Here is a 27,038-nt window from a genome sequence, read left to right as displayed (position 1 = left end):
CGCATCAAATATTGTTTCTTGACACTTTTATTGTCTGTTTTAGAGCCTATTCTCATGTTTCTTGGCTGAAAGCAGACTCTGAATCCAACTTTGGATCCAGCACCTTCTTCACAGACTAGAACCGTCCAATAAAGTTTGGTATAGGATTAACTGATAAAGTTAATGCTATACCGATTCGGTGCCCTGAGAATATAACCTGGATGGATGAGAGAGATTATGATCATACAGTACATTTTACATGTAATAAACAGTGGATTGATTTTCTTACAATTTGTCAGAAATGTTTTATTGTCAGTGATGATGCAGATTAGGCATTATGATCAGACAACTGTGCAGCTATCGATAAACTACATGTGCACCTACCTGAAACTCCATTAGGTGCACACTGTCATGATGAAGGGCATTCATGTTCAACATAATTCTTGAAAAAGCTGGCTGGGCACTAGCTACATACAGTAGAAGCCAAACGTTTGGACAGGCCTTCTCATTCACGACACAACTGATAGTCCCAACCTCATTGATAAAGCAATACATTCCACGAATCAACCCTGATAAGGCACACATGTGAAGTGAAAACCCTTTCAGGTGACTACCTCTTGAAGCTCATCGAGAGAATGCTAAGACTGTGGAAAGCAGTAATCAGAGCAAAGGGTGCCTATTTTGAAGAAACTACAATATAAAACGTTTTTTCAGTTATTTCCCCTTTTTTTGTTAAGTACATAACTCTACATGTGTTTATTCACAGTTTTGATGCCTTTAATGACAATCTACAATGTAAATTGTCATGAAAATAAAGAAAACCCATTGAATGAGAAGGTGTGTCCAAACTTTCGGCCTGTACCATATATAGAGCTAGTTTTACTGCTGTGTAACAAGAAAACATTGTAAGAATAATACAATTATTTCTTACCTTGAAGGAGACCAAATATGTGCTTGTTGTTGGCTGATTTTTAAATTATGGTTCACTTACAATAAAAAAAACATGTTCCCCATCTATGGCAAGGGATCCAAGCACAGAGTACCATAATTATCATTTTTAAAGAGCAACACATTAAATTGCATGAAGCCCCATAGGGGAAATGGTGGATCTGTTGGCAGAGCTCTGTGATTAACAATCAGGAAAGATGCAGGTAAAATGTTTTTAATTTTACAAAATAAGGTTAGTGCAGCTAGTGAGTGCACAAGACATTTGAACTTCTTTAGAGGAACAAACACACTCCAAGCTACTATGAAGAGTCTTCAGAGTATAGAAAACAACCATTCTCAGGGCTGGAATAAAAAGGAGCTTGATTGGCAACCAGGAACTGGTGTGTACAGGTTGCCAATCAGGGACAGGTGTGGGAGCCAGGTCTTAAAGGCAAACAGGGAAAAACAAAAAGGAGCTGAAAACCAGACCACGGTGCTGGAACTGGAAATAACACAATTTACAAGGAATACAACACAAGTCCAACAACTGTCATAGAAAGTATTAAAAGGTAGTCTGCATTTTTGCGTGAATTGAGAATGAGATTAATATTTTTGGATGATTTGTAGGACTCTGTACACCGTTGTTATTGTAAAACGTCCAAATAAAATAGGTTAAACAGACTATAGAGGGGGTCGGATTTTTCTCAAAAGTGCATGCCGGTGCTGTGCCAGATTGTGATTGTTTGCCAAAAATGTATTTCTTTCGCGGGAGCGTGCACCGCACGCTAAACCTGCATTGCTTGGCTTCATCTGTCTCCAGCGGATTACTAGGTGTTAGACAAACGCTATACCTTCGTGGTTATTGTAACGCTACGTGTTTTTACATTATTTAAGCCTTTACCGTGTACGGAAAATGACAGTTTGCCTTTTCTGTGGTATTAATCAGATTTAAAGGGCTCGTTCTTGTTTGGAAGATACATACACTTGTAACTGTTATTTCTTTGTGCACATAATACATATTTATAAAGTGTTTGGATTTATTCATTTATTTAAAATGTTCATTAAATGTAATACTGCGATGAGGTGGCGACTTGTACCCCGCCTTCCGCCCGATTATAGCTGAGATAGGCGCCAGCGCCCCCGCGACCCTAAAAGGGAATAAGCGGTAAAAAATGGATGGATGGATTAAATGTAATATTGCCTGAATGTTTTCTGTCTATCTGTGTTGGCCCCAAAAGGGACAAGCGGCAGGAAATGGATAGATGGATGTAATATTGTCTGACAAAAAGTGATTCATCCATCCATCCATCCATCCCATCCATCCATTTTCTACCGCTTATTCCCTTTCGGGGTCGCGGGGGGCGCTGGCGCCTATCTCAGCTACAATCGGGCGGAAGGCAGGGTACACCCTGGACAAGTCGCCACCTCATCGCAGGGCCAACACAGATAGACAGACAACATTCACACTCACATTCACACACTAGGGCCAATTTAGTGTTGCCAATCAACCTAAAAGTGATTCAATGTACCATTTTCATATTTACACATTGCATGTTTAAACAGGTATATTTTACTTGAATACCCTCATGAGAATTACATATATCTAAATCAAGTAGCTGCTGATTGTATACTTGTTGAAATACCCTTTTTAGAGCTAAAAACTACCCAAATGGCCAATTTTCTGCTGCCGAAAATGGATTCCAGATAAAATTAATAATTATAACACAATGCCAAAGTATTTCTCTAAAAAACAATATTATACATTATGAAAATGTAAACGATAGCAAGAATATAACATACAAATTTCAGAAAATCAGCTCAGTGGCCTTGTGACTGGAAGGTCATGAGTTCAAACCCCGGCCAAGTCATACCAAAGACTACAAAAAATGGCACCCATTGCTTCCCTGCTTGGCACTCAGCATCAAGGGTTGGAATTGAGGGTTTAATCACCAAAATGATACCTGAGCGGGCCCATCGCTGCTGCTCATTGCTCCCCTCAACTCTCAGGGGGGTGAACACGGGGATGGGTCAAATACAGAGGACAAATTTCCCCACACCTAGAGTGTGTGTGACAATCGTTGGGACTTTAACTTTAATTTCACTAGCAACCACTTTGTTTAAAAGGGTTTTTACTGTACCAACATTCTAAATAACTAAAGAAAAATCACTGATAAACCCTGAAAAACTGGCAGTGAATGTCATAGTGTGATGTCATTCTGTGATGCACCCACCTTTGATATTGATAACCAATTTAATGCCATGTCAGCACTTTGTGACTGTAAGGCAGCGTTGGGAGAATGTTATTTTAATGTCACTTCATTTCCGAATAATATTATTTTTTATCAATACTACAAAGTTATTCGACCAAGCACATCAAGATAATGCAAAGCGGGTCTGTCGTTTGTTTTAAATTCTGTTTTACCTGAAATGTTTGGAACAAACAGGAAGTCGACCGCACGTCACATCTCGGTTGATTGTAACAAAATAATCCACGTTCACCTTCTTAACTCTTCTTTTCAGCCGCTTCCGTTCGTTCTGAAATACGCTTAGGAATGTCTCTCCCACCTCGTTTGTGACAGTTGACAATGGCGCACGTCGTCGGCATTATGAATATTACTGGATAAATTGTTAGCGACAATTAGAGTTTTACTTTTGGAACGTAACTCCCGCCCTTCAATATGAATACCTATTATTGTAACATCCGGGTGTTTTATGTACGTGCTTATTGGTCATGTCACGTGACGTAATTTAGCACGCAAATTTATATATATTTTTACATTTCGACTGAACAAAAATATAAACGCAAACTTTTGTTTTTGCTCCCATTTTTCATGAGTTGGACTCAAAGATCGAAAACTTTTACCATACACACACAAAATACTTATTCCTTTGAGACTTTATTAGTAGATACTTTTATGAGTAGATTGCACAGCACAGTACATATTCCATACAATTGACCACTAAATGGTAACACCCCAATAAGTTTTTCAACTTGTTTAAGTCGGGGTCCACGTTAATCATCCATCCATCCATTTTCTACCGCTTATTCCCTTTGGGGTCGCTGGTGCCTATCTCAGCTACATTTGGGCGGAAGGCGGGTACACCCTGGACAAGTCGCCACCTCATCACAGGGCCAACACAGATAGACAGACAACATTCACACTCACATTCACACACTAGGGCCAAGTTAGTGTTGCCAATCAACCTATCCCCAAGTGCATGTCCTTGGAAGTGGGAGGAAGCCGGAGTACCCAGAGGGGACCCACGCAGTCACGGGGAGAACATGCAAACTCCACAAAGAAAGATCCCGAGCCTGGATTGAACCCAGGACTACTCAGGACCTTCGTATTGTGAGGCAAACGCACTAAACTCTGTCCCACCATGCTGCCCCCACGTTAATCTATTAATGGTAAAAATAATGTTCATAAATACAGTACAGGCCAAAAGTTTGGACACACCTTCTCATTCAATGCGTTTTCTTTATTTTCATGACTATTTACTTCGTAGATTGTCACTGAAAGCATTAAAAATCATGAATGAACAAAGCAGTAATCAGAGCAAAGGGTGGCTATTTTGAAGAAACTAGAATATAATGCATGTTTTCAGTTATTTCACATTTTTTTGTTAAGTACATAACTCCACAAGTGTTCATTCATATTTTGATGCATTCAGTGACAATCTACAATAGTCATGTAAATAGAGAAAACACATTGAATGAGACGGTGTCCAAACTTTTGGCCTATACTGTATTATCAATATGCTGATTAAACATCATGATGATTGCACAGGTGTGCCTTAGGCCAGTGTTTTTTTAACTTTTTTTGAGCCAAGGCACATTTTTGGCGTTGAAAAAATGTGGAGGCACACCACCAGCAGAAATCACTAAAAAACGAAACTCAGTTGACAGTAAAAAGTTGAAATTTTTGGATATGACTTTTAATCATAACCAAGCATGCACAACTATAGCTCTTGTCTCAAAGTAGGTGTACTGTCACCACCTGTCATACCACACCGTGATTGATTTTGCCTTTTTTTTTTTGCTGTTTTCCTGTGTGTAGTGTTTTAGTTCATGTCTTGTGCTCCTATTTTGGTGGATTTTTCTCTTTTTTTTGGTATTTTCCTGTAGCAGTTTCATGTCTTTGAACGATATTTCCCACATATACTTTGTTTTTGCAATCAAGAATATTTCAATAGTTTTTAATCCTTCTTTGTGGGGACATTTTTGATTGTCATGTCGTGTTCGGATGCACATTGTGAACACCGTCTCTGCTCCGCAGTAAGTCTTTGCTGTTGTCCAGCATTCTGTTTTTGTTCACTTTGTAGCCAGTTCAGTTTTAGTTCCGTTCTGCATAGCTTGAATGCCTTTGTGGAGAGACACCGCCGACGGGCCGACAATGGGCGGAAAGCAGCAGCGCGGGCCTACCTGGAGGCCGGGAGGCGGGGCATGCGGCGGCGAAGAGAGGCGTGACACACGCGGAGCGGCACCACAGCAGCAATCTCAGCCAGGTGCGTATACTACACACCTGCTCACGATCTGTCTATTTGCTGCTAGAATATAAAAAGGGCGAGGGAGGAACGACCGGAGGAGCACGGCGGAGGAAACATCAGGCAGCAGACCAGAAGCGCGACAACCCACCCGACAAGAGCGATGACGCACCCCCGCGGCGCACGCAAACCCCGGACGCCGAAAGGCGTGCAGAGGCAGCCGACAGGCCGGAAGAGCGCACTGAAAAGTGACGCGACAAAAGGGCCAGTAGACAACAGATTTGTTGAAACAATAAATCAATGCTGCTATGATGCGTCATGTGTCAGGTGTCCCCGCAACCCACACGCGGACGGCAGGAAGTCCGTTACAGCCTTTTATTAGGGGCACTCACCTTTTGTTTATTTTTGGGTTTAAGCATTAGACACCTTTTTACCTTCACGCTGCCTCCTGCTGTTTCCGACATCTACAAAACAATTAGCTACCTGCTGCCACCTACTGATAATGGAAGAGTGTTACACGGTTACTCTGCCGATCTTTACACAGCACCGACACTCAACAACACATCATTTGCAAACTTCCATTACTCAAATAGGTGAAATTAGATAATCTCCCACGGCACAGTGGTTGAAAAACACTGCCTTAGGCTGCCCACAATAAAAGGCCACTATGAAATGCGCAGTCTTGCTTTATTGGGGGTCTGAGGTGTGACAACCATTTGGCTCACATAGTGCAACACATCTCTTTTGCATAGAGTTGATCAGGTTGTTGATTGTGGCCTGTGGAATATTGGTCCACTCTTCAATGGCTGTGCCAAGCTGCTGGATATTGGCAGGAACCGGAACACATCGTGGTATACGCCGATCCACAGCATCCCAGACATGCTCAATGAAACTCAATGAAACATGTCCAGTGAGTATGCTGGTCATGCAAGACCTGGGATGTTTTCAGCTTCCAGGAATTGTGTACAGATCCTTGCAACATGGGGCAGTGCATTGTAATACTGCAAAATTAGGTGAGTGTCTCGGGTGAATGGCACAACAATGGGCTTTAGGATCTCGTCACGGTATCTCTGTCCATTCAAACTGCCATCAATAAAATGCACTTGCGTTTGTTGTCCATAACATAAGCTTGCCCATACCATAACCTCACCCCCACCACAGGCCACTCGATTCACAATGTTGACGTCAGCTAACCGCTCTCCCACACTACGCCACACACACTGTCTGCCATCTGCCGTGAACTGTGGAAACTGGGATTCATCCGTGAAGGGAACACCTCTCCAATGTGCCAGACGCCATCAAATGTGAGCATTTGCCCACTCAAGTCAATTACGACAACAAATTGCAGTTGAGACCCCGATGAGGACGGCGAGCTTGCAGATGAGCTTCCCTGAGATGGATTCTCAGTTTGTGCAGAAAGTCCAGGTTGCTGGTCTCAAGACTATTATGGAGGTGTACCTGCTGGATGTGGAGGTCCTGGGCCGGCGTGGTTACACGTGGTCTGCGGTTGTGAGGCCGGTTGGATGTACTGACAAATTCTCTGAAACGTCTGTGGAGGGGGTTCATGGTAGAGAAAAGAACATTACGTTTACAAACAACAGCTTTTGTGGACATTCCTGCAGTCAGCATGTCAACTGCACATCTATGGCATTGTGCTGTATGATAAAACTGCACATTTTAACATGGCCTTTTATTGTGGGCAGCCTAAGGCACACCTGTGTAATAAACATTGTTTAATCAGCATTTTGATATGCCAATAACACAGATTTAGACAGATTTGTGAACAACATTTGAGAGGAATAGTTTTTTTTGTGTATATAGTAAACATTCTAGATCTTTCAGTTCAACTCATAAATAATGGGAGCAAAAACAAAAGTGTTGCATTCGTACTTTAGTTTAGTGTAGTTTAACATATTTCACATGTTATTAAGAGTTATTTGCTATTTTGTGCTATTAAAAACAACAGCAAGAGTTTACCTGAAACGATTATACAAATATGGCCAATACAAATATCTTGCAACATGCAGCTAAGTTAACATTAGCCGCTGTTCTCGCTAATGCAAACTGGCTGCAGCGCTGCAAGATAAAACAATCTTTTCATTGCTATGACATCTCCTTAATGGCTTGCTTCACCTTTGTGATCACTTTTTAATAAAGTCACTCTAAATAAAGCAACGGAAGAATTCAGTTCCGCCGACAATTGGATTAAAGATTAACGTTACAGGAGGCCAATTAGGGGGCTTTCAAATGCTGGAGAGATGGAGGTTAGACGCTGTGTTAAAAATAATTAGACTTGTTCAGCATCCATACAATTAAGATGCTTTGTTTCACAAAAAGCAAGTAGAACAAAAGCAGTGCGAACGGGAGCCTGTTGTATTTGCACCGTGAAAACATTCATTACAATCATTTCAGGTTACGTGCATCAAATATTTTACCAAAGTACACGCAACAGAAGGAGCTTCTGGGATGGAATGTGCTTCATTTTCATCCCTCCGCATTCCCAACTTTGATGGCATTAAGGACACGTCCAGCTCGCTCGCTTTGACAGAACTTAAAGTGAAGTTTCACGGCAGCTTAAGGTGCATCCGAGCACATGATCAGTCAGGAATGATCACCATCAGACCACAAACCTTCACCTCTCAGCTCGTTTTCGCACCCTAAAAGTCAAGAGAAAAAGATCACAACAAAATTGAATGCCAAAACTCAGTGTTATTTAATAATAAACATTCGCACATAGCGGCTGTGCTACAGTTTTAAAGGCACAATCAGGGATAAATGCCAGATGACCTGCATGAGAGTAAGTCACATCAGCCGCAAATGAACTGGCTTTGTCAAGAACACTTGATGATTAAAACTTTTACAGCATTTCGTGGGTCAGTTAGAGTGAGTAAACACTAATAAATGATAGTGTAAAATGTAAAACATGTATATATAATAGGGCAGCAATGATACAAAAGAATCCAAACCAGTCCTGTTTGTAGCTACATAGCTGACAGCAGTGGCAGATACTGCCTATAAGTGGGTACAAAAACGACATAAAAAGACTTGATTGCAAGTGCATTTGTTTGACTTCATGTGTTGAGGGAGTTATAGCAAATAGTCAGTGCGAACAAGCATCATGTGATCACATCAGTCGTATCAGGGAGTCACACCCTCGCCGTCCATACTGCAACCGAGTGCTTCGATGTCGTTGCTAATGTCGCTGATCATGCGGTCCCACTCGTCGCCCTCGGGGGTCTCTTGGCTCTCGTCGGAGGCGGCGCCATCTCCGCTACCGCTTTCCGCCCCATTGCCATTGGTGGTGGAGTCGGAGGCTGAGCTCGCTGTCCGCCGGTAGCGGCCAAAGCTGTCTGTGATGATGCCCCGGCCGTCTTTGACCCCGATGGTCTCCAGAAAGTTTTCAAAGTGCTGGCTGTCCTTCTCCGGTATGAAGGGACGCAGGCCTTGCGGGATCAGGAACAAAAGATTTGGGTCAAAGGTGTTTTATTCTCATTGTTAACTTATTTTACACTTAGTTAACAATAATAAATAATTACACAAAATGCCCTCAGCCGGACAGATGAAGTTAAAAGTTAAAGGTCAAAAGATTGTCACGCACACAATAGGTGTGGTAAAATTATCCTCTGCATTTGACCCATCCCCTGGGAAGTGAGAGGAGCAGTGAGCAGCAGCTGTGGCTGTGCTCGGGAATCATTTTGGTGTTTTAATCCCCTATTCCAACCACCCCTGATGCTGAGTGCCAAGCAGGGAGGCAAAGGGTCCCACTTTTATAGTCTTTGAAATGATTCGGCCGGGGTTTGAACTCACGACCTTCCAGTCTCAGGGCGGACACTGAACAGAAGTTTGTTCTTCTACTGTAATTTTTTGTTTAAAAATTTGTATTTAAAAAAAAGGACCCTTATATAGCTCAATGATGTCTATAAATGAAATTGTATAAGCGGTTTCTTTAAATAAAACAGTGTGGCCATACCAAGCAGTAGGAACTTCCTGCTGTCACCGTAGAGCTGTCTTAGTTTAATGCAGAACTCGTGCACAGAGGCTCCGTTGCGATATTCGTGAAGCAGAGTGGCAAACTGCTGGATCTCCTGGGAGGACAGCTTTGTGCGCAGCTGATTGCAAGAGACAATTAGGCCACATATTTATATAAGCTTTAAGTATAGCGAGCACGTACTGTGGTCATGTAGTCCTGAAGCAGCTCTGCAGCCGTGGTGCTGAGTTCCCCTTCGCTCGCCGTCTTCACCTGTGGGGAGGCGGGGCTGGAGGCTGACGGCGAGCTGCCATCTGCGTCCATTGATGCCTGGAATGGACTTAAAGAGGGGGAAAATCTTACATCTACAATGTTAGGGACTTGGGAATGATTAGGAAGGCGAGTTCATACAAAGAGCTGGCGTCGCCTTCAAACGCCGCCTTAACATCCACTTTGCTTGACGAGTCATCTGAGGATTACAGCACGTTAGAAAAGGACCTCCGTAACCATGACACGCTGAGTTCCTGCTTACCGCTGTACAGAGACAGATGCCTGGTGGGGGTGGTGGCTCCGTCAAAGATGGCTCTGTCCAAGAAGTCGATTGTGGACTCGGTGTAAACAATCTGAAAGACTTGACTGAGGAGCAGACATAGCTCCTCTGCTGCTGCCTGACAAACACAAAAAGAACTTACCACTCTGTAATACATTACTTTTGGTAAAAACAATTGAAGAGCAAACTGACTTTGTTGTTGACTGCGAGGACAAGCAGACAGCAGACCTCCACCATCACGGCGCCGCTCTCTGACAAGGAGCTCAGCGTTTGGGATTTGTTGAGATCGGTAAAAGAGCTGTGACAAGGAGAGCCTCCGCATTCCTGGGCTGAGAAAAAAAAGCAACATATACTCTACTAGGTCTACTTCACTGCATTTAGGAATTATCATTCAGTTAAAGTGACTGTTAGCAACTTGTTAAAAATTATATTTAAAAAATATATAAGAAAAACACCAAATATTGCATACAAACCCCGTTTCCATATGAGTTGGGAAATTGTGTTAGATGTAAATATAAACGGAATAAATCTATCCATCCATTTCCTACCGCTTATTCCCTTTTTTGGGGTCGCGGGGGGCACTGGCGCCTATCTCAGCTACAATCGGGCGGAAGGCAGGTACACCCTGGACAAGTCGCCACCTCATCGCAGGGCCAACACAGATAGACAGACAACATTCACACTCACATTCACACACTAGGGCCAATTTAGTGTTGCCAATCAACCTATCCCCAGGTGCATGTGTTTGGAAGTGGGAGGAAGCCGGAGTACCCGGAGGGAACCCACGCATTCACGGGGAGAACATGCAAACTCCACACAGAAAGATCCTGAGCCTGGGATTGAACCCGGGACAGCAGGACCTTTGTATTGTGAGGCAGACGCACTAACCCCTCTGCCACCGTGAAGCCCTAAACGGAATACAATGATTTGCAAATCCTTTTCAACCCATATTCAATTGAATGCACTACAAATACAACATATTTGATGTTCAAACTCATAAACTTTATTTTTTTACAAATAATGATTAACTTACAATTTCATGGCTGCAACACGTAACAAAGTAGTTGGGAAAGGACATGTTCACCACTGTGTTAAATCACCTTTTCTTTTAACAACACTCAATAAACGTTTGGGAACTGAGGAAACTAATTGTTGATGCTTTGAAAGTGGAATTCTTTCCCATTCTTGTTTTATGTAGAGCTTCAGTCGTTCAACAGTCCTGGGTCTCCGCTGTCATATTTTACGCTTCATAATGCGCCACACATTTTCGATGGGAGACAGGTCTGGACTGCAGGCGGGCCTGGAAAGTACCCGCACTCTTTTTTTTACGAAGCCACGCTGTTGTAACACTTGTCTTGCTGAAATAAGCAGGAGCGTCCATGATTACTTTGCTTGGATGACAACATATGTTGCTCCAAAACCTGTATGGACCTTTCAGCATTAATGGTGCCTTCACAGATGTGTAAGTTACCCATGCCTTGGGCACTAATACACCCCCATACCATCACAGATGCTGGCTTTTGAACTTTGCGCCTATAACAATCCGAATGGTTATTTTCCTCTTTGTTCTAGAGGACACCACGTCCTCTGTTTCCAAATATAATTTGAAATGTGGACTCGTCAGACCACAGAACACCTTTCCACTTTGCATCAGTCCATCTTAGGTGTGCTCGGGCCCAGCGTAGCCGGCGGCGTTTCAGGATATTGTTGATAAATGGGGTTGGCTTTGCATAGTAGAGTTTTGACTTGCACTTACAGATGTAGCAACCAACTGTAGTTACTGACAGTGGATCTATGAAGTGTTCCTGAGCCCATGTGGTGATATCCTTTACACACTGATGTCGGTTTTTGTTGCAGTACCGTCTGAGGCATCAAAAGTCCGTAAGATCGCTTACGTGCAGGGATTTTTCCAGATTCTCTGAACATTTTGAGGATTTTACGGACCGTACATGGTAAAATCCCTAAATTCCTTGCAATAGCTCATTGAGAAATGTTGTTCTAAAACTGTTCGACAATTTGCTTACAAATTGGTGACCCTCACCGCATCCTTGTTTGTGAATTACTTAGCATTTCCTGGAAGCCGCTTTTATACCCAATCATGGCACCCACCCGTTCCCAATTAACCTGCACACCTGTGGGATGTTCCATATAAGTGTTTGCTGAGCATTAATTTAATGATTATTTGCAAAAAATAAAATGTTTATCAGTTTGAACATCGAATATGTTGTCTTTGTAGCATATTCAACTGAATATGGGTTGAAAATTATTTGCAAATCATTGTATTCCGTTTATATTTACATCTAACACAATTTCCCAACTCGTATGGAAACGGGTTTTGTACATCAATATTAGTGGTTCAGCAGAACGCACGCACGCACATACACACGAATATATATCCATACATATACGGTATGTACATGAATATTTATACACTGTAGATACAGTAGATCACCGAAGTCAACTTGGATATGTTTGAAGACTGGATTAAAGCAACTTTGACTGAAATCTATCCAAAAATAACTTTCTTACAAAGACTTCAACAGTGACCTCTTGAACCCTAACAAAAAGTTCATGCATGGCTTTATAGTCACAATGTACAGCCTGAGTTTATATCCTAAAATCACAAGGCCAAGCAGAATCTCTGGACACATCTCCACACTTATTGGTAATATTTTTACTAATGATTTTGATAATAATACCACAAGTGGTGTGCTAATATCCCACATCAATGATCATCTGACGGTTTCTGTAATCTATGACGGAAACTACAACAAAAGAAATATTGATGGGAAAAATTAATTTTGAAGAATATGTACAGAACAAAGTATGACAGCTTTTCAAGAATGTTTTGAGAAAACAAAGTTGCGACAATGTATACAGTGAAAATTATGTAGATGATACAAAAGGATAATTTTTTGTATACTTTCATGATGCTTTATGACAAACATTGTCCGTTGAAACAACTTAAATAAAATCAACCATAAATGACAAAAAATAAATACATTATATTGAACATTTATAACACAAAGACATACAGAGGCAGAAAACAAGACAAAATGTATAAAAACAAGCTAATTGGCATACTACGAACACTTAGGAAATAATATTATAGTCAATTATTGGACCGGAACAAAAACAATATGAGCGCAACATGGGGCATCCTAAATAGCATTATTAAAAATGGTGGTAGGAAGGATTATCCTAAATACTTCTCAGACGGAAATGTTACAAATGAGAATACAAACTAAGTTGTTGAAAACTTCAATAAGTACTTTGTGAACATTATACCAAATCTCGAGGAAAATATTCCAGCAACTAAACAGTTAAAGGCCTACTGAAATCCACTACTACCCACCACGCAGTCTGATAATTTATATATCAATGATGAAATATTAACATTGCAACACATGCCAAAACAGCCTTTTTAGTTTACTAAATTACAATTTTATATTTCCCGGGAGTTTCGTCCTGGAAACGTTGTGTAAGGATGACGTGTACGCAAGACGTCACAGGTTTTTAGGAAGTATGAGCGCTGCACACACACAGCTAAATGCCGTCTGCTTGAACGGCATAATTACACAGTATTTTGGAGATCTGTGTTGCTGAATCTTTTGCAATTTGTTCAATTAATATTGGAGAAGTCACAGTAGAAAGATGGAGTTGAAAAGCTTTAGCCACACAAACACACGGTGATTCTTTGTTTAAAATTCCTGGAGGTGAAACGTTACTATGGATCAGAGTGCGGTCGAGAGAACAAGAATCAAGACGGAATGTCAACCAGCAGGTTTCGGTGAGAAAATTGTTGTTAAAAAGTCGCTTCTTACCGGAGAAAAGCTGAGCTTGTATCGTCCATAGCTGCCGTCGACTTCCCTGAGACACTGCGCGTCAAGACACCCGTGGACACACCCTTCTGACTATCAGGTACTATTTAACTCACTAAAACACTAGCAACACAATAGAAAGGGATTTCCCAGAATTATCCTAATAAATGTGTTTAAAAACATCGGAATCCGTCCCAATCGCGTTTTTTTTAAACGTTTTTTTTTAAACGTTTTTTTTTCTCTAGTCCGTCGCTATCAATATCCTCAAACACGAATCTTTCATACTTGCTATATCTTTCTGTTCTATCCGCCATGTTTGTTTGTATTGGCATCACGCAGGGACGTCACAGGAAAATGGACTGGTGGATATAGCGATGGTGAAAATCAGGCACTTTGATACTGTTTTTCGGGATATTGCGTGATGGGTAAAATTTTGAAAAAAACATCGAAAAATAAAATAAGTCACTGGGAACTGATTTTTATTGGTTTTAACCCTTCTTAAATTGTGATAATGTTCCCCTTTAACTTTACTTTAACTAAGTACAAAGAAAAACAATTATGATAAACATTTTGAAAAATTTTTTTAACGGGATAATTATTTTTGTATTTAATATTTGTTTACATACTTATGGTTTATTTATTTTTTATTCACAGTTCTGTTAAAAACAGAGAACAAAGAAAGGAGATAAAACTGCAATGATATGAAAAGGGGTAGGATGAAAAAAGCTCGGCTTCTTCCTACTTCTTTTCAGATAGGCTGTAATGAAACAACTGGAAATATGTGATATATTATATTGTAATTGTATTATATAAATGTTTGAAATAAACCGAAACGGATCCGAACTGGAGTCTTTTTGAATACTATGCCTCAAGTTTGGCAAGCCTATTTTGGGCAGTTTCACCCATTCCAAGCTTGTGACAAAAGACAAGTATTGAGCAAAGAGTCTGAATACTTATGTACATGAGACTTTTGAGTTTTTATTTATAAATTTACAAAAAATTCAACATTTCTATTTTTGGGGGTACATCTACATTAATATGGGGTGCTGAGTGTACATTAATGAGAAATAAAATGAAAATGGCTGCAATGAAACAAAGAGTATATATCGATATATACGATATATCGCGGGTTTGTCTCTGTGCGATGTAGAAAATGACTATATCGTAATATTCGAGTATACGTTCTCACGCAGTTGCTTTTAGCTGCGGGCATACACTTCAGGCTCTTCTCACTCTTTCCTGTCTTTTCTTCTCACAGACAAGCAGGCGCACATTCTTACATACGTCATATATTGTCGCATCATACGCCACATAAGTGGCCGCCCTCGCAGAGCAGAGAGGTAGCATACTGGGGGCTACGTTAGCTGCCGTACGAGAGAAAGAAGGTACAGATCTGGTAACAAATGAAGGAAGACTTAATTCCCAATAAAAACAGCAGCGTTTCCATCGTCTGGCGGTGGTTCAGCTTCAAGTGGGAATATGTCGAACAGACAACCGTAATTTGTCAAGTGTGGGGGGAAAAAGCGTTGCTATAAAAAGTAGCATTACAGATAATATGTAGCATCATTTGAAAAGTCACTCGCTAGAGAATGAAAATAATTTCATAACCTTAGTAACCTACCACATAGTGAAGGACGAATACTATTTGATTTCCTATTATGCATCTCATTTTTATTTGACACTTAAAATGTCTCTGACAATCTTGCACTTTATGTTTTGGAAATGACTTGAATGTTTGTGCCATTGCTTAATAACTTTAATAAATACACTTTTGGTCAATTGATTTGTGATTTCCCTATCTGCATGAAAGTTTAAAAGTAGCATATATGAATGCAGTATGAAGAAGAATGTTTAATGTAGACAAATATAATCATCATACTGTCTGAATGACTATCGCCCTGTTGCACTCACCCCAATAGTTATGAAGTGCTTCGAGAAGATAGTCATGTCACACATCAAGAAGACCATTCCAGACACACTGGACCCTCTCCAGTTTTCCTACCGGCAGAACCGGTCCACTGAGGATGCAGTCAACTCCGTCATCCACACCGCCCTCACCCACTTAGATGGCAAGGACACCTATGCCAGGCTATTATTCATCGACTACAGCTCTCCTTTTAACACGATCATCCCACAAAAACTCACTGCTAAACTCCTCACTGTTGGCCTGACACCAACTCTCTGTGACTGGGTCCTGAACTTTCTCACAAACCGGCCCCAGTCAGTCAGAATCGGCAACCAGACATCAGGCACAAAGGTTCTAAGCTTAGGGACCTCCCAAGGCTGCGTGCTGAGCCCCCTATTGTACACCCCCTTCACACACGACTGTGTGGCCTCCCAGAACAACACCAGTATCATCAAGTTTGCAGATGATACTACGGTGACGCAGCGTACAGAAGGGAGGTAGCGGAACTGGTGGCCTGGTGTCAGGATAATAATCTCTCCTTGAACACAGACAAGACCGAGGAGATGATTATTTACCCACGGAGAAGGAGTGCACAGTACACACCTTTGTACATAGGGGGGACAAAGGTGGACAGGGTGAAAACCTTTAAATTCCTCGGGACCCACATCAGCGAGGACCTCACCCGGGATCACAACACCCATCAAAAAATAAAGAAAGCCCAGCAGCGACTGTACTTCCTAAGAAGGCTCAGAAAATTTGGTATGCCACCAAAAATTCTCAGCAACTTCTATAGAAGTACGGTTGAGAGTGTCCTTACCAGCTCAATCACGGTCTGGTATGGAAACTCCACTGCTAAGGACAGGAAGACACTCCAGCGAGTGATTAAAACTGCTCAGTACATATCAGGAGCAGCATTCCCCTCACTACAGGACATGTACTCTACCAGGGCCACCAGGAGAGCACACAACATCATAAAGGACAGTACACACCCCCAGCACAGTCTCTTCAGCCTCCTACCATCAGGTAGACGATACAGGAGCCTGAAATCAAGGACTACGAGACTGACAGTTTCTACCCACAGGGCATCAGGCTTGTGAATGCTAACTTGTGAATGCTAGCTCCCACCCCCCGTCTTTACTTTTGTCTTTTTGAACAAAAGACAGCTTCCTTGACCACCCCCGAACTGTGAACCATCACTGTAGACACCTTTCACCTTTGATCACTAAAGACACTTTAACTGCTGCTATGACCCATGGTCACCTCCATATTTATACTGTTGACTGTCAATTAGAATGTGCAATAATGTTATGTTACTTACTGTGCCTCGTATATACTTTTTATTTTTTATTTTTAGCTAAGTACCGTGTGACTTGTTGAAGGGTGGACTAGCAAAGTAAGATTTTCATTGTACGGCAAACTGTCTGTTTAACTGTGCATATGACAATAAACAATCTTGAATTTTGAATCTACAGCTGTGATTATAGGCATCAAGTGTTCATTCAAGGCCAAGGCAAAATATCGTAATATATATCGTATATCGCGATATTACCTAAAAATATTGCGATATTAAAAAAAGGCAATATCGCCCAGCCCTAAGTGAAATATTGAAATTGGTCTGAATACCTTCTGTACCCACTGTATATTAACAATTTCAAATGCTATGTTTATATTGTTTCATCATGCTATTTGTTAATATTTGATTGTACTATTGTATTTTAACCATGTGAAACACTGTGAGAAATGTATTAACTTGCTAGGACAATCCACACATCAACTAAATGTTTTTCAATATCTGCTTCTCATTGGTGTGGGTCTTATCAGTCATAAAAACCAAGAATTAAAACAAAAAAAGTGACCATTAAAAAAACCCAGCCATTGTGGCAAGAGAACAAACGCTCAATTTTAAAACTCAATATAATCATGCTAATCCCCAACGCACAACAATAGTGATAATCAGTTGTGTTCTCCTTACCGGTCTTGATGACTACGAGGTGCAGCGAGTCGTCCCTGACGTAGGAGACAGCGGCAATGTCATGGATGGGCACCCTCAAAATAATATCCTCGCCGTCACGCCACACTAACTTGATGTTGTACGCCGACAAGCTCATCACCGCGTCCTGCTCTGATGTCAGTTGGCCTGCCAACTGATGTGACTTCTGAAAAATAATTATTCATTAGAAGGACTTTGTTTTACAGTATGTCACTTACTTTTATTATGGTAGATAATAGCTGTGTTTTGAAACATTTTGGACAATAAATGTAAACTGCTATTAAAGCTGTTCAATGACAACTCTTTCTATAGTAATGCTTCTTGAAAAATACTGTAATAACCTGCTTGTTGAAATAATAGGGTATTGTAATTTCAAGCCTGTTTTAAACTGTGAACAGTGACTCAGATGACTTACTCTTGCATTGTCGATGAGCTGAAGGACTTCTGTCCTGCTTGAAGGATTCAAGTATCCTGGAACAGATGTCAGCTGGCCCAAATACTGGAAAAAGTGTAGCATCTAGTTACAAAGATCCTACAGTGTGTGTTATTGAGCTATACTGATTAACTAGCATGACAATGCTCAGTCAACTCCGTTTGTGCTTCCGCATACTTACCTTGACTTCTTTTTCAATGTAGTCGTTGAGGAGAATGTCAGGATCGATGCGATGGTCGGGCTGCGAGAGCGAGAAGGTGTGCAGGGCCCGTCGCTCTGTGGACTTCTCCTGGGCCTTTTTGTCCCGCCCCTTTTCTCCCTTCAGGAAGACCCGCTTGAACGGCGACACAATACCAGGCTAAGGAAAACACAACAAACAGTAAAGGATTTCAACAACGAAGATATTAATTGCATTGAAAACCTAGCCATATATATTATTTTCTTTTTTAAGCCTCAAAGCAAATCATGCAGACTAATTATGTGCTACCTAATGCCACAAATACTGTATATTTCAATCATGGGGGAACCCTAAAGTGAGTGTACTTCTGAAAACAGTGTGTGTAAAAGGACACGAGAAACAAAATAATATTGCAGTTAGGGCTGGGCAATATATCGATATATTCGATATATCGCGGGTTTGTCTCTGTGCGATATAGAAAATTACTATATTGTGATATTTTTAGTTGCGGGCATTACAGTGCATGCGTTTTTCACTCTCTTGTCTCTCCTTCTCACAGAGACGTAAACAAGCGCACCTTCTTACATAGGTCACATGTGCAAGATCATACGCCCTCCCTGAGCAGAGAGGTAGCTACAGGGGTAACATTAGCTGTGATGCTGACGGTTCGTTGCGAGTGGTAATACGAGAGAGAGAGAGAGAAGGTGCCAATCTGGTAACAAATGAAGGAAGAATTAATTACCAAGAAAAACAGTACGGGGTCCATCGTCTGGCGGTGGTTTGGCTTCAAGCGGTAGTATGTTGAACAATTATGCGGCAAAAGCGTTGCTACAAAAAGTAACAGCACTTTTGATTTCCTATTATGCAGCTCCTTTTTATTTGACACTTATTGAAAGTGCACTTTATTTATTTTTATAAAAACAATTGTAGTGGCATTCTGTACAAAAAGTGCACTTTTATTTAGTGTTTTTTTGATAAGTCATCTTAGTGACATCATGCACAAAAGTGCACTCATAGCTTGTTTTAAAATGTCTCTGACAATCTTCCACTTTCTGTTTTGAAATGACATGAATGTTTGTGCCACTGCTTAACTGTTTAATAAATACAGTTTTGGTAAATTGACTTAGTTGTGATTTTCCTGTCTGCATGAAAGTTTAAAATGAGAATATATTAATGCAGTATGAACAAGAATGTTTTAATGTAAACACATAGAATCATCATACTGCTGTGATTATATGCATCAAGTGTTCATTCAAGGCTAAGGCAAAATATTGCGATATATATATCGTGTATCGTGACATGGCCCAAAAATATTGAGATATTAATAAAATGCCATATCGACCATCCCTAATTGCAGTACATTCCTGTGACATCTAGAATGAAAACATGTTTAACACACGCCAAAACAAAGTGAAACCAAACGACAGTATCGTAAACTAGTGACTACTTTTTTTTGCAGGACTATGTGAACAAGGACCAATAACTCAGACTGCACAAGAAAGGCTTCAAAACATTTCCCCCACAACAACCTCTTAATTTTAGGTTAATAAAAGTACCTAAACAAAGAAAAAACTCAAGTGCTCAACCACAACTAGTCCCTGCAGAAGAAAAGGGAATTCTGCTTTGTTACCCAATATGTGCATCTCAACTTTCAGCATCAGCAGCACGAAAGGAAACGTAATTTCGTAATCCCTAATGACTTTGCAATCAAATACATTCTACATGCAATGTTGAACCGTTGAGTTGAGTTAGTGTTTGTTTCGAACATGCATGCATACAACATGATACAACAACATTTTTAGGTTTTCTATTCAACATGCTCGAAATGGAGTAAGAAAGGGCAGAGCTTATTTAATCCTACCCCTTTTCCTTTACATAGCAGTTGCTAAAAATTGTCTTCACTTCCTGTTTTCAATTTGTCCACAATATACACCACATATACTGTTTGTGCTGCAACTCCAAAACGTAGTAAAAGCCCAGTCTTTGTATGCTAAACTGTGCAAAAACATTATACTTTGTGTTTCTAATCCTGCAAATATTATTAAAGCGCATACCTCGTTCTCCATGAACCCGGACACGAGAAGAATTAAGTATTCCAATAAGCACTCCACCTCTGTTTACACTAGTCACCTGTTGCCTGGGCTTACGCAAAGTGACAGCAAAGTGACGGTGCTGTGCACGTGACCCAAAACAAATGAAAGGGACGCATGATGTGAGAAAAGGAAGCGGACCGCCACAGCATCCTGTGATGACGTCGGCATTTGTGTTTTTGGATGCAACTGACTTTATAAACTTGACTGCATTATTAAAAAGAGTGCGCAGCTCCGGATGATATGTGCATTAACATTTTATAGCATTTTGGTTTAGAAACGTGAGATCCGTATTGGACCTAAACAGACAGTATTTCTTTTGATGGTGACCTTTTATTTAAAATGAAACATAGTACGGACCGAATTGATTACTCTAAAAAAAACAATAATGCTATTGACCTGGGAACATTTGTTTTAGTGCCAGTGAGGATCATTGGCATTGTGTGTCTCTTACATTATAAATATGCAATACATATTATTATTAAATGAAATAAATCAAATGTTTTATCAAATGCATATTGTCGTGCGACCCGTAAGTGAGAGGTCAAATGTTGAAATATTTGCTGAATTGAAATGTTTTTCTTAGTTATAAGGTCTGCCTCACAACACGAAGGTCCTGTGTTCGATCCTGCGATCTGGATCATTCTGTGTGGAGTTTGCAGGTTCTCCCCGGGACTGCGTGGGTTCCCTCCGAGTACTCCGGCTTCCTCCTACCTCCAAAGACATGCACCTGGGGATAGGTTGATAGGCAACACTAAATTGGCCTTAGTGTGTGAATGTGAGTGTGAATGTAGTCTGTCTATCTGTGTTTGAACTGCGATGAGGTGGCGACATGTCCAGGGTGTACCCTGCCTTGTGCCCAAATGCAGCCGAGATAGGCTCCAGTGCACCAGCGACCCCGAAAGGGACAAGTGGGAGAAAATGGATGGGATGGTTGGTTATAACAATTTGCTGTTGCCCTCAAGTGGCACAAAAAGAAACTACATGCCACGGTGACGTCATTAAATGATAAACAACACGGCAAACAGCTGACACATATTTAAGACTACAATATGGTAACAGTAGTTATGATACACTCCTGGTACAGAACGGAAACCGGACAATAATACTGGTAAAAAAAATCTTGCTGCATTGCAAAACAACAATCTATGGCCTCTCAAAGCATAACAATGTCAATGTTTACATTCAGAAACCAGTAACAGGCTGTAGTATTTGACACAGATCAAATACATGTAAAACAAAGTCAATTTGAATCAAATGGCTGTGGGATTAACATTTACACTTAAAAAGTGTACATTTAAATCTAGCGATTCAACATATTTTCCCAAGACCCCACTTTTAGGACTTTGGCTACCATCATGTTCTGTTTTCAACTAGCCCGACTAGCCGGGTTAGCATGCTAGCGGCTGGGTGGACAACTTGAGTGCTGTGGAAGTGTTAACATACCTTTTTCACTTTTTTCACATCTTCCTCCATTGCTACGACAATGTCATTTTCTTCATGTTCAACCTGCCGCCCTGGTCCGAACGAGGGATCACATAACCCGCGGAGCTTTAAAGACCGCAACTCCCCGCTAGCTCGATAGCTTCCCTTAGCTTAGCCTCGCTTCGGCAAAGTGAGCCCGAATTTGGGGTTGGCAGCTAAGCGCTATTCTCATGTTCGATTTGAACCGAAGTCATTGTGGGACCAGAGCGAGACGCAGAATCCACTTTGATTCTGGCGGGCACGGAAGAGTTACACACCCCGATAAATAGTATGAAAACAAACTCCAGCAAAACAGTCAAAACTTTTCAATCGTGCCGCCATTTTGGGCGTCGAATGCTACATAGGGCCCTCAGCAGCGCCCCCCTCTGGAGGAATCAGTGACATGCAGCGAAATGCAATACATTGTACTAAAACAAAAATATACAGTCCTGGTCAAAAGTTTACATACACTGTTGCTAACCCTTATTTTTCAATTTAAAAAACACTTAAATTCCACGGCATAGTGAATTTACAAACAGCTTATACCAGGGGTCACCAACGCGGTGCTCGCGGGCAACAGGTAGCCCGTCAGGACCAGATGAGTAGCCCGATGGCCTGTTCTTAAAATAGCTCAAATAGCAGCACTGACCAGTGAGCTGCCTCTATTTTTTAAAGTGTATTTATTTACTGGCAAACTGGTCTCGCTTTGCTCGACATTTTTAATTCTAAGAGAGACAAAACTCAAATAGAATTTGAAAATCCAAGAAAATATTTTAAAGACTTGGTCTTCACTTGTTTAAATAAATTAATTTATTTTTTTACTTTGCTTCTTATAACTTTCAGAAAGACAATTTTAGAGAAAAAATACAACCTTAAAATGATTTTGGGATTTTTAAACACATATACCTTTTTACCTTTTAAATTCCTTCCTCTTCTTTCCTGACAATTTAAATCAATGTTTAAGTTTTTTTTTATTGTGAAGAAAAATAAATACATTTTAATTTAACTCTTCATTTTAGCTTCTGTTTTTTTGACAAAGAATATTTGTGAAATATTTCTTCAAACTTATGATTAAAATTAAAAAAAATATTCTGGCAAATCTAGAAAATCAAATTTAAATCTTATTTCAAAGTCTTTTGAGTTCGTTTTAAAAAAATTGTTCTGGAAAATGTAGAGGAAATAATGATTTGTCTTTGTTAGAAATATAGCTTGGTACAATTTGTTATATATTCTAACAAAGTGCAGATTGGATTTTAACCTATTTAAAACATGTCATCAAAAATATATATTTAGTGTGAGAAATAATTAAGATGATCAGTGTTTCCACAAAGATAAATATCATTAATTATTAATAATAACACAGAGTTAAAGGTAAATTGAGCAAATTGGCTATTTCTGGCAATTTATTTAAGTGTGTATCAAACTGGTAGCCCTTCGCATTAATCAGTACCCAAAAAGTAGCTCTTGGTTTCAAAAAGGTTGGTGAGCCCTGGCTTATACACAAATCAAACTATAACCTGCCACCCAATAATATACAACAATTCCTCTCAAAAAAAGAGGAGGATTATAATCTTAGAGAAAATCGTAATTTGAAACATTTGTATTCACGTACAACACTTAAGCACTTAAGACCTTCAGTATGTCAGTATGTGGAATTCAATTATGGAACGGATTAAGCAAAGAAATCAAACAATGTACTAAAATTTATTCGTTTTCTGACATGGACTTGTAAAAACGTCAAAGTGGTAAAGGAATGGCTAAATCAGGCTAGAATTCAGGTTTTAGCAGCCGGTGGCTCTGGCTGAAAAGGAATGACCCCAATAGGGCCCCCAACTAGTGCAACAGGAGGTATGCAGTCAGGCAGACCAAAATCTGACTCAGGGAACCGGACGCCCCTGCCATGCATAGTCCACTGATATGTCTGCCAACAAGGTGACTCTCATGGCTAATTGCACTTGGGTTGCAAGCGCGGGTCTGATCATCCTGTAGCTGGCCGCCTCTGGAGAGGGTGTATAGTGTTAAAGGCCGAAACACCCAGTGACCCAGAGGAACACCACTGATGATGAGCACCCGTAAATTATTTTATCCTTCGGGTCTTCCATTCACGTTCACTGTTCACCTACAAGGCCACCAAGTGTATGTGCTCGCAAAGGATGCAAACACCTCATTCTGTTTTCAATTTGTTTTAGGAGTCTTTTTTACGTGTTTTTAGGAGTATTTTTACATGTTTTAGGAGAGTATTACGTGTTTTTGGAGTCTTTATGTGTTTTAGGAGTCTTGTTACGTGTTTTAGGAGTATTTTACGTTTTAGATGTCACTGTGCATCTCTTTGGAGTCATTTTATGTGTTTTGGAGTCGTTTTTAATGTTTTAGAAGTTAGTTGTTGTGTTTTTAAATGTTTTACTAGTCATTTTAATGTGTTAAGTCATTTTATGCATTTGTGTTTCGCACAAGAGGTAGAACATCTCATTCTGTGTTTTCTGGAATCTTAGAACGGCCTCCCCAAAGTCCTGACAAAACGTGTGGAGAATGCTGAAGAAACAAGTCCATGTCAGAAAACCAACAAACTTAGCTGAACTGCACCAGTTTTGCCAATAGGAGTGGTCCAGAAGCTTTCCAGAAGCTTGTGGATGGCTACCAAAAGCGCCTTATTGCAGTCAAACCTGCCAAGGGACATGTAACCAAATTTTAACATTACTGTATGTATACTTTTGACCCAGCATATTTGGTCACATTTTCAGTAGACCCATAATAAATTCATAAACTCACCAAACTTAATAAATGTTTTTTGTGACCAACAAATATGTGCTCCAATCCCTCTATCACAAAAAAATAAGAGTTGTAGAAATTACAGGAAACTCAAGACAGCCATGACATTATGTTCTTTTCAAGTGCATGTAAACTTTTGATCGTGACTGTATATATTTAAAAAGTCATAATTATTTTTGCATTTATAATATGAGAGATAAAATATTTATATGAATATTTTTAAATTCAAACCAACTAGTCTGTTTAGCGATTTAGCAGCGCTCCTTCTGGTGGAAGTAGTAGTATGCAGTAAAATTCAATACTGGATTTATTTTATAGTCTGCAAGTTTTTGTAACATATTGCATATACATAAACTGTGGTACATGTACCACTAGTGGTGCGCGTCTCTATCTAGTGGTACGCCAAATATTCACTTGATTAAAATACAATGTTTTATGTTCCACCTATATAGTCAGAGTGTTACTGTTCAAACTGTGTGTAATGTTACAGTGCCCCCAAAGTATTAAATATAGTTGTTCAATAAAGTCTCTCCCTTGTTTTTAATGAATACGTATGCCTACCACGCTCCTGTATTTTTAATGTCGGTTGTTGTCTTATATTCAGGTAAATAAATAGTTATGTATAAACCTCACCTTTGCAGAGCCCAATCAATTAAATGTGAAATGAATACAATACAAATCATACAGCACTTTCAAATACTATATTTATTTGTCTCTTCTGGGATGAACAGTCTCATATATGAATCTACAGTAAGGCTTACATTATATTTTCAGCATAATAGTTAATTCATCTAAAAACCAAAACATACAAAAAGAACTTTAGCACCATATGTTATTAATATTAATAATATTCATATTGTTCCCTGAAACAGGGCAAAGGTACAATACTGGACATCTGCTTGTTTTTTTTGTTTTTTTTTTCAAAGAAAGGGAATTCCATGAAATTACATTTTATATTCAACCATCACAATGAAATCCATCTCTAAATTTACATACTGTGCCAATTGTTTTAATCATCCTTTGATATAAATCAAATACAGCCCAGGGAGAAGTTATTTGAATATACACCCACAAGCTAACACAATCTAGAAATTGAGTGAATATCAACAAAGCAACACTTTTTTGTCGTGATATTTGAAATCAGCAGCAATTAATGTGACACTCATAGTCATTGCAATATCAAATTAATTTCCCAATAAAATGTTACAGCCAATTCTACAATAATAATGAAATAAAACACAAACAGGACATATAGATGACTTTACAACACCGCAAACACGTTCTAGATATAACAATTTTTTTTTTGTGTTTATTCTTTTTTGAGACAATTCCCTTCCGGAGTTTTTGTGCTTCTGGGACCAAATGATGTCGCATTTCATTTTCCCAGAATGAAAATAACAAACAGACAAGATATGAAAGTAAAAAGTATGCTGAGGATAATTTCAAGACAATGCGAACACTTTTGTTTGTGCATTGAGTGGTAAATAAAAAATGGCACCATTAGGAAGTTCTGCTGTAGATTTTTGTTGTTTTGAGGTGCTTGCTTTCGAGCTTTGTGTTTTTTTCTTTTTTCTTGTTTATGCTCTTTGGAAAACCCCGGAAAAGTGGACTCCACAATGTTAGCACCACTGAGTGAGTTTGTTGAGCACCAAGTCATCAGGAAAACAAAAGACATTTCTTCCTATTCTGTAAGAGCGGGTGGAGATGTTACTGTTAAACTGGAACGCACTGCGACAGGAATCAGAGGGGTCGTCGTGCAGGAACCGTTCATCGCCTCACAATCAGATACATGCTGGGAGGCGAAAAAACTGGAAGTGTCTCCAAGTGAAATAAAGGATGAGATTGCTCCGGATTTCACTCTATGCACATTTTGAAACCTCCCCCAACACCCATCATTATTATTTTTTAATTCAGACAAACATTACACGACGAAAACAAGTCTTGGCACTACAAATCATTCATGTCAAGGCATAGATAGACACAAAAAATACAAAACAATCATCAAGCGGCGAATTTGTGGCTGGCTGATGTTTAATTGTTCTTTTAGAATAGAATAGGCTTTTATTGTCATTGCACATGAAGAAGAATGGAATTGTGGAATACCGACGGCTGAACCCATCAGGAGCAGTTTGAGGTTCAGTGGCTTGCTCCAGGATACCTCAACATAAAGTCAGAAGGGATTGAACCAGTAACCCTCCAGTTACAAGTCGACCACTCCACCCACTCAGCCATGCCGCCATCAAACAGTGTCAAAACATGTCGATTTTCGAATAAGCCTCGATTCTTTTTTGTAACGATTCTTGATCGATTACAAAAAATTAAAAATCAATTTAAAAAAAAACAAAAACAAAAAATGTTATATATATATATATATATATATATACACACACACACATATATATATATATATATATATATATATATATATATATACACACACACACACACACACACACATATATATACATATATATATATA

At 39.9% G+C, this 27,038-nt stretch overlaps 1 protein-coding gene across 2 annotated transcripts; it reads right to left on the bottom strand.

The window, feature by feature from the left end:
- Nucleotides 1-8,080: 8,080 nt before the first annotated feature.
- Nucleotides 8,081-22,164, bottom strand: ccm2 (CCM2 scaffold protein). Of its 2 annotated transcripts, XM_061900641.1 has the most exons (11): nt 21,773-22,164; nt 18,240-18,416; nt 18,041-18,124; nt 17,718-17,791; nt 17,608-17,642; nt 10,101-10,237; nt 9,891-10,026; nt 9,770-9,827; nt 9,563-9,698; nt 9,362-9,500; nt 8,081-8,834 (listed from the first exon to the last, which is right to left on the bottom strand). In XM_061900641.1, the coding sequence occupies exons 1-11, from the start codon at nt 21,800-21,802 to the stop codon at nt 8,530-8,532; spliced, it is 1,311 nt and encodes a 436-aa protein (XP_061756625.1). In that variant the 5' UTR covers nt 21,803-22,164; the 3' UTR covers nt 8,081-8,529. The 2 variants fall into 2 exon arrangements, with proteins under 2 accessions (XP_061756625.1, XP_061756624.1); XM_061900640.1 differs by having other exon boundaries at nt 17,608-17,791; nt 21,773-22,163.
- Between the last annotated feature and the right edge of the window lie 4,874 nt (nt 22,165-27,038).

Source organism: Nerophis ophidion, linkage group LG05 (genome assembly GCF_033978795.1).
Source record: "Nerophis ophidion isolate RoL-2023_Sa linkage group LG05, RoL_Noph_v1.0, whole genome shotgun sequence".
Lineage (NCBI taxonomy): Eukaryota > Metazoa > Chordata > Actinopteri > Syngnathiformes > Syngnathidae > Nerophis > Nerophis ophidion.
This window is presented reverse-complemented; position numbering and strand designations above follow the sequence as displayed.

Coding starts and splice junctions, on each gene's coding strand:
- ccm2 (XM_061900640.1), bottom strand. CDS start 21,802: ATGGAGGAAGATGTGAAAAAAGTGAAAAAG. Junction 18,417..21,772: donor ATGTGAAAAAAGTGAAAAAG/GTATGTTAACAC, acceptor TGTTTTCCTTAG/CCTGGTATTGTGTCGCCGTT. Junction 9,501..9,562: donor TTCAGGACTACATGACCACA/GTACGTGCTCGC, acceptor TCTTGCAATCAG/CTGCGCACAAAGCTGTCCTC.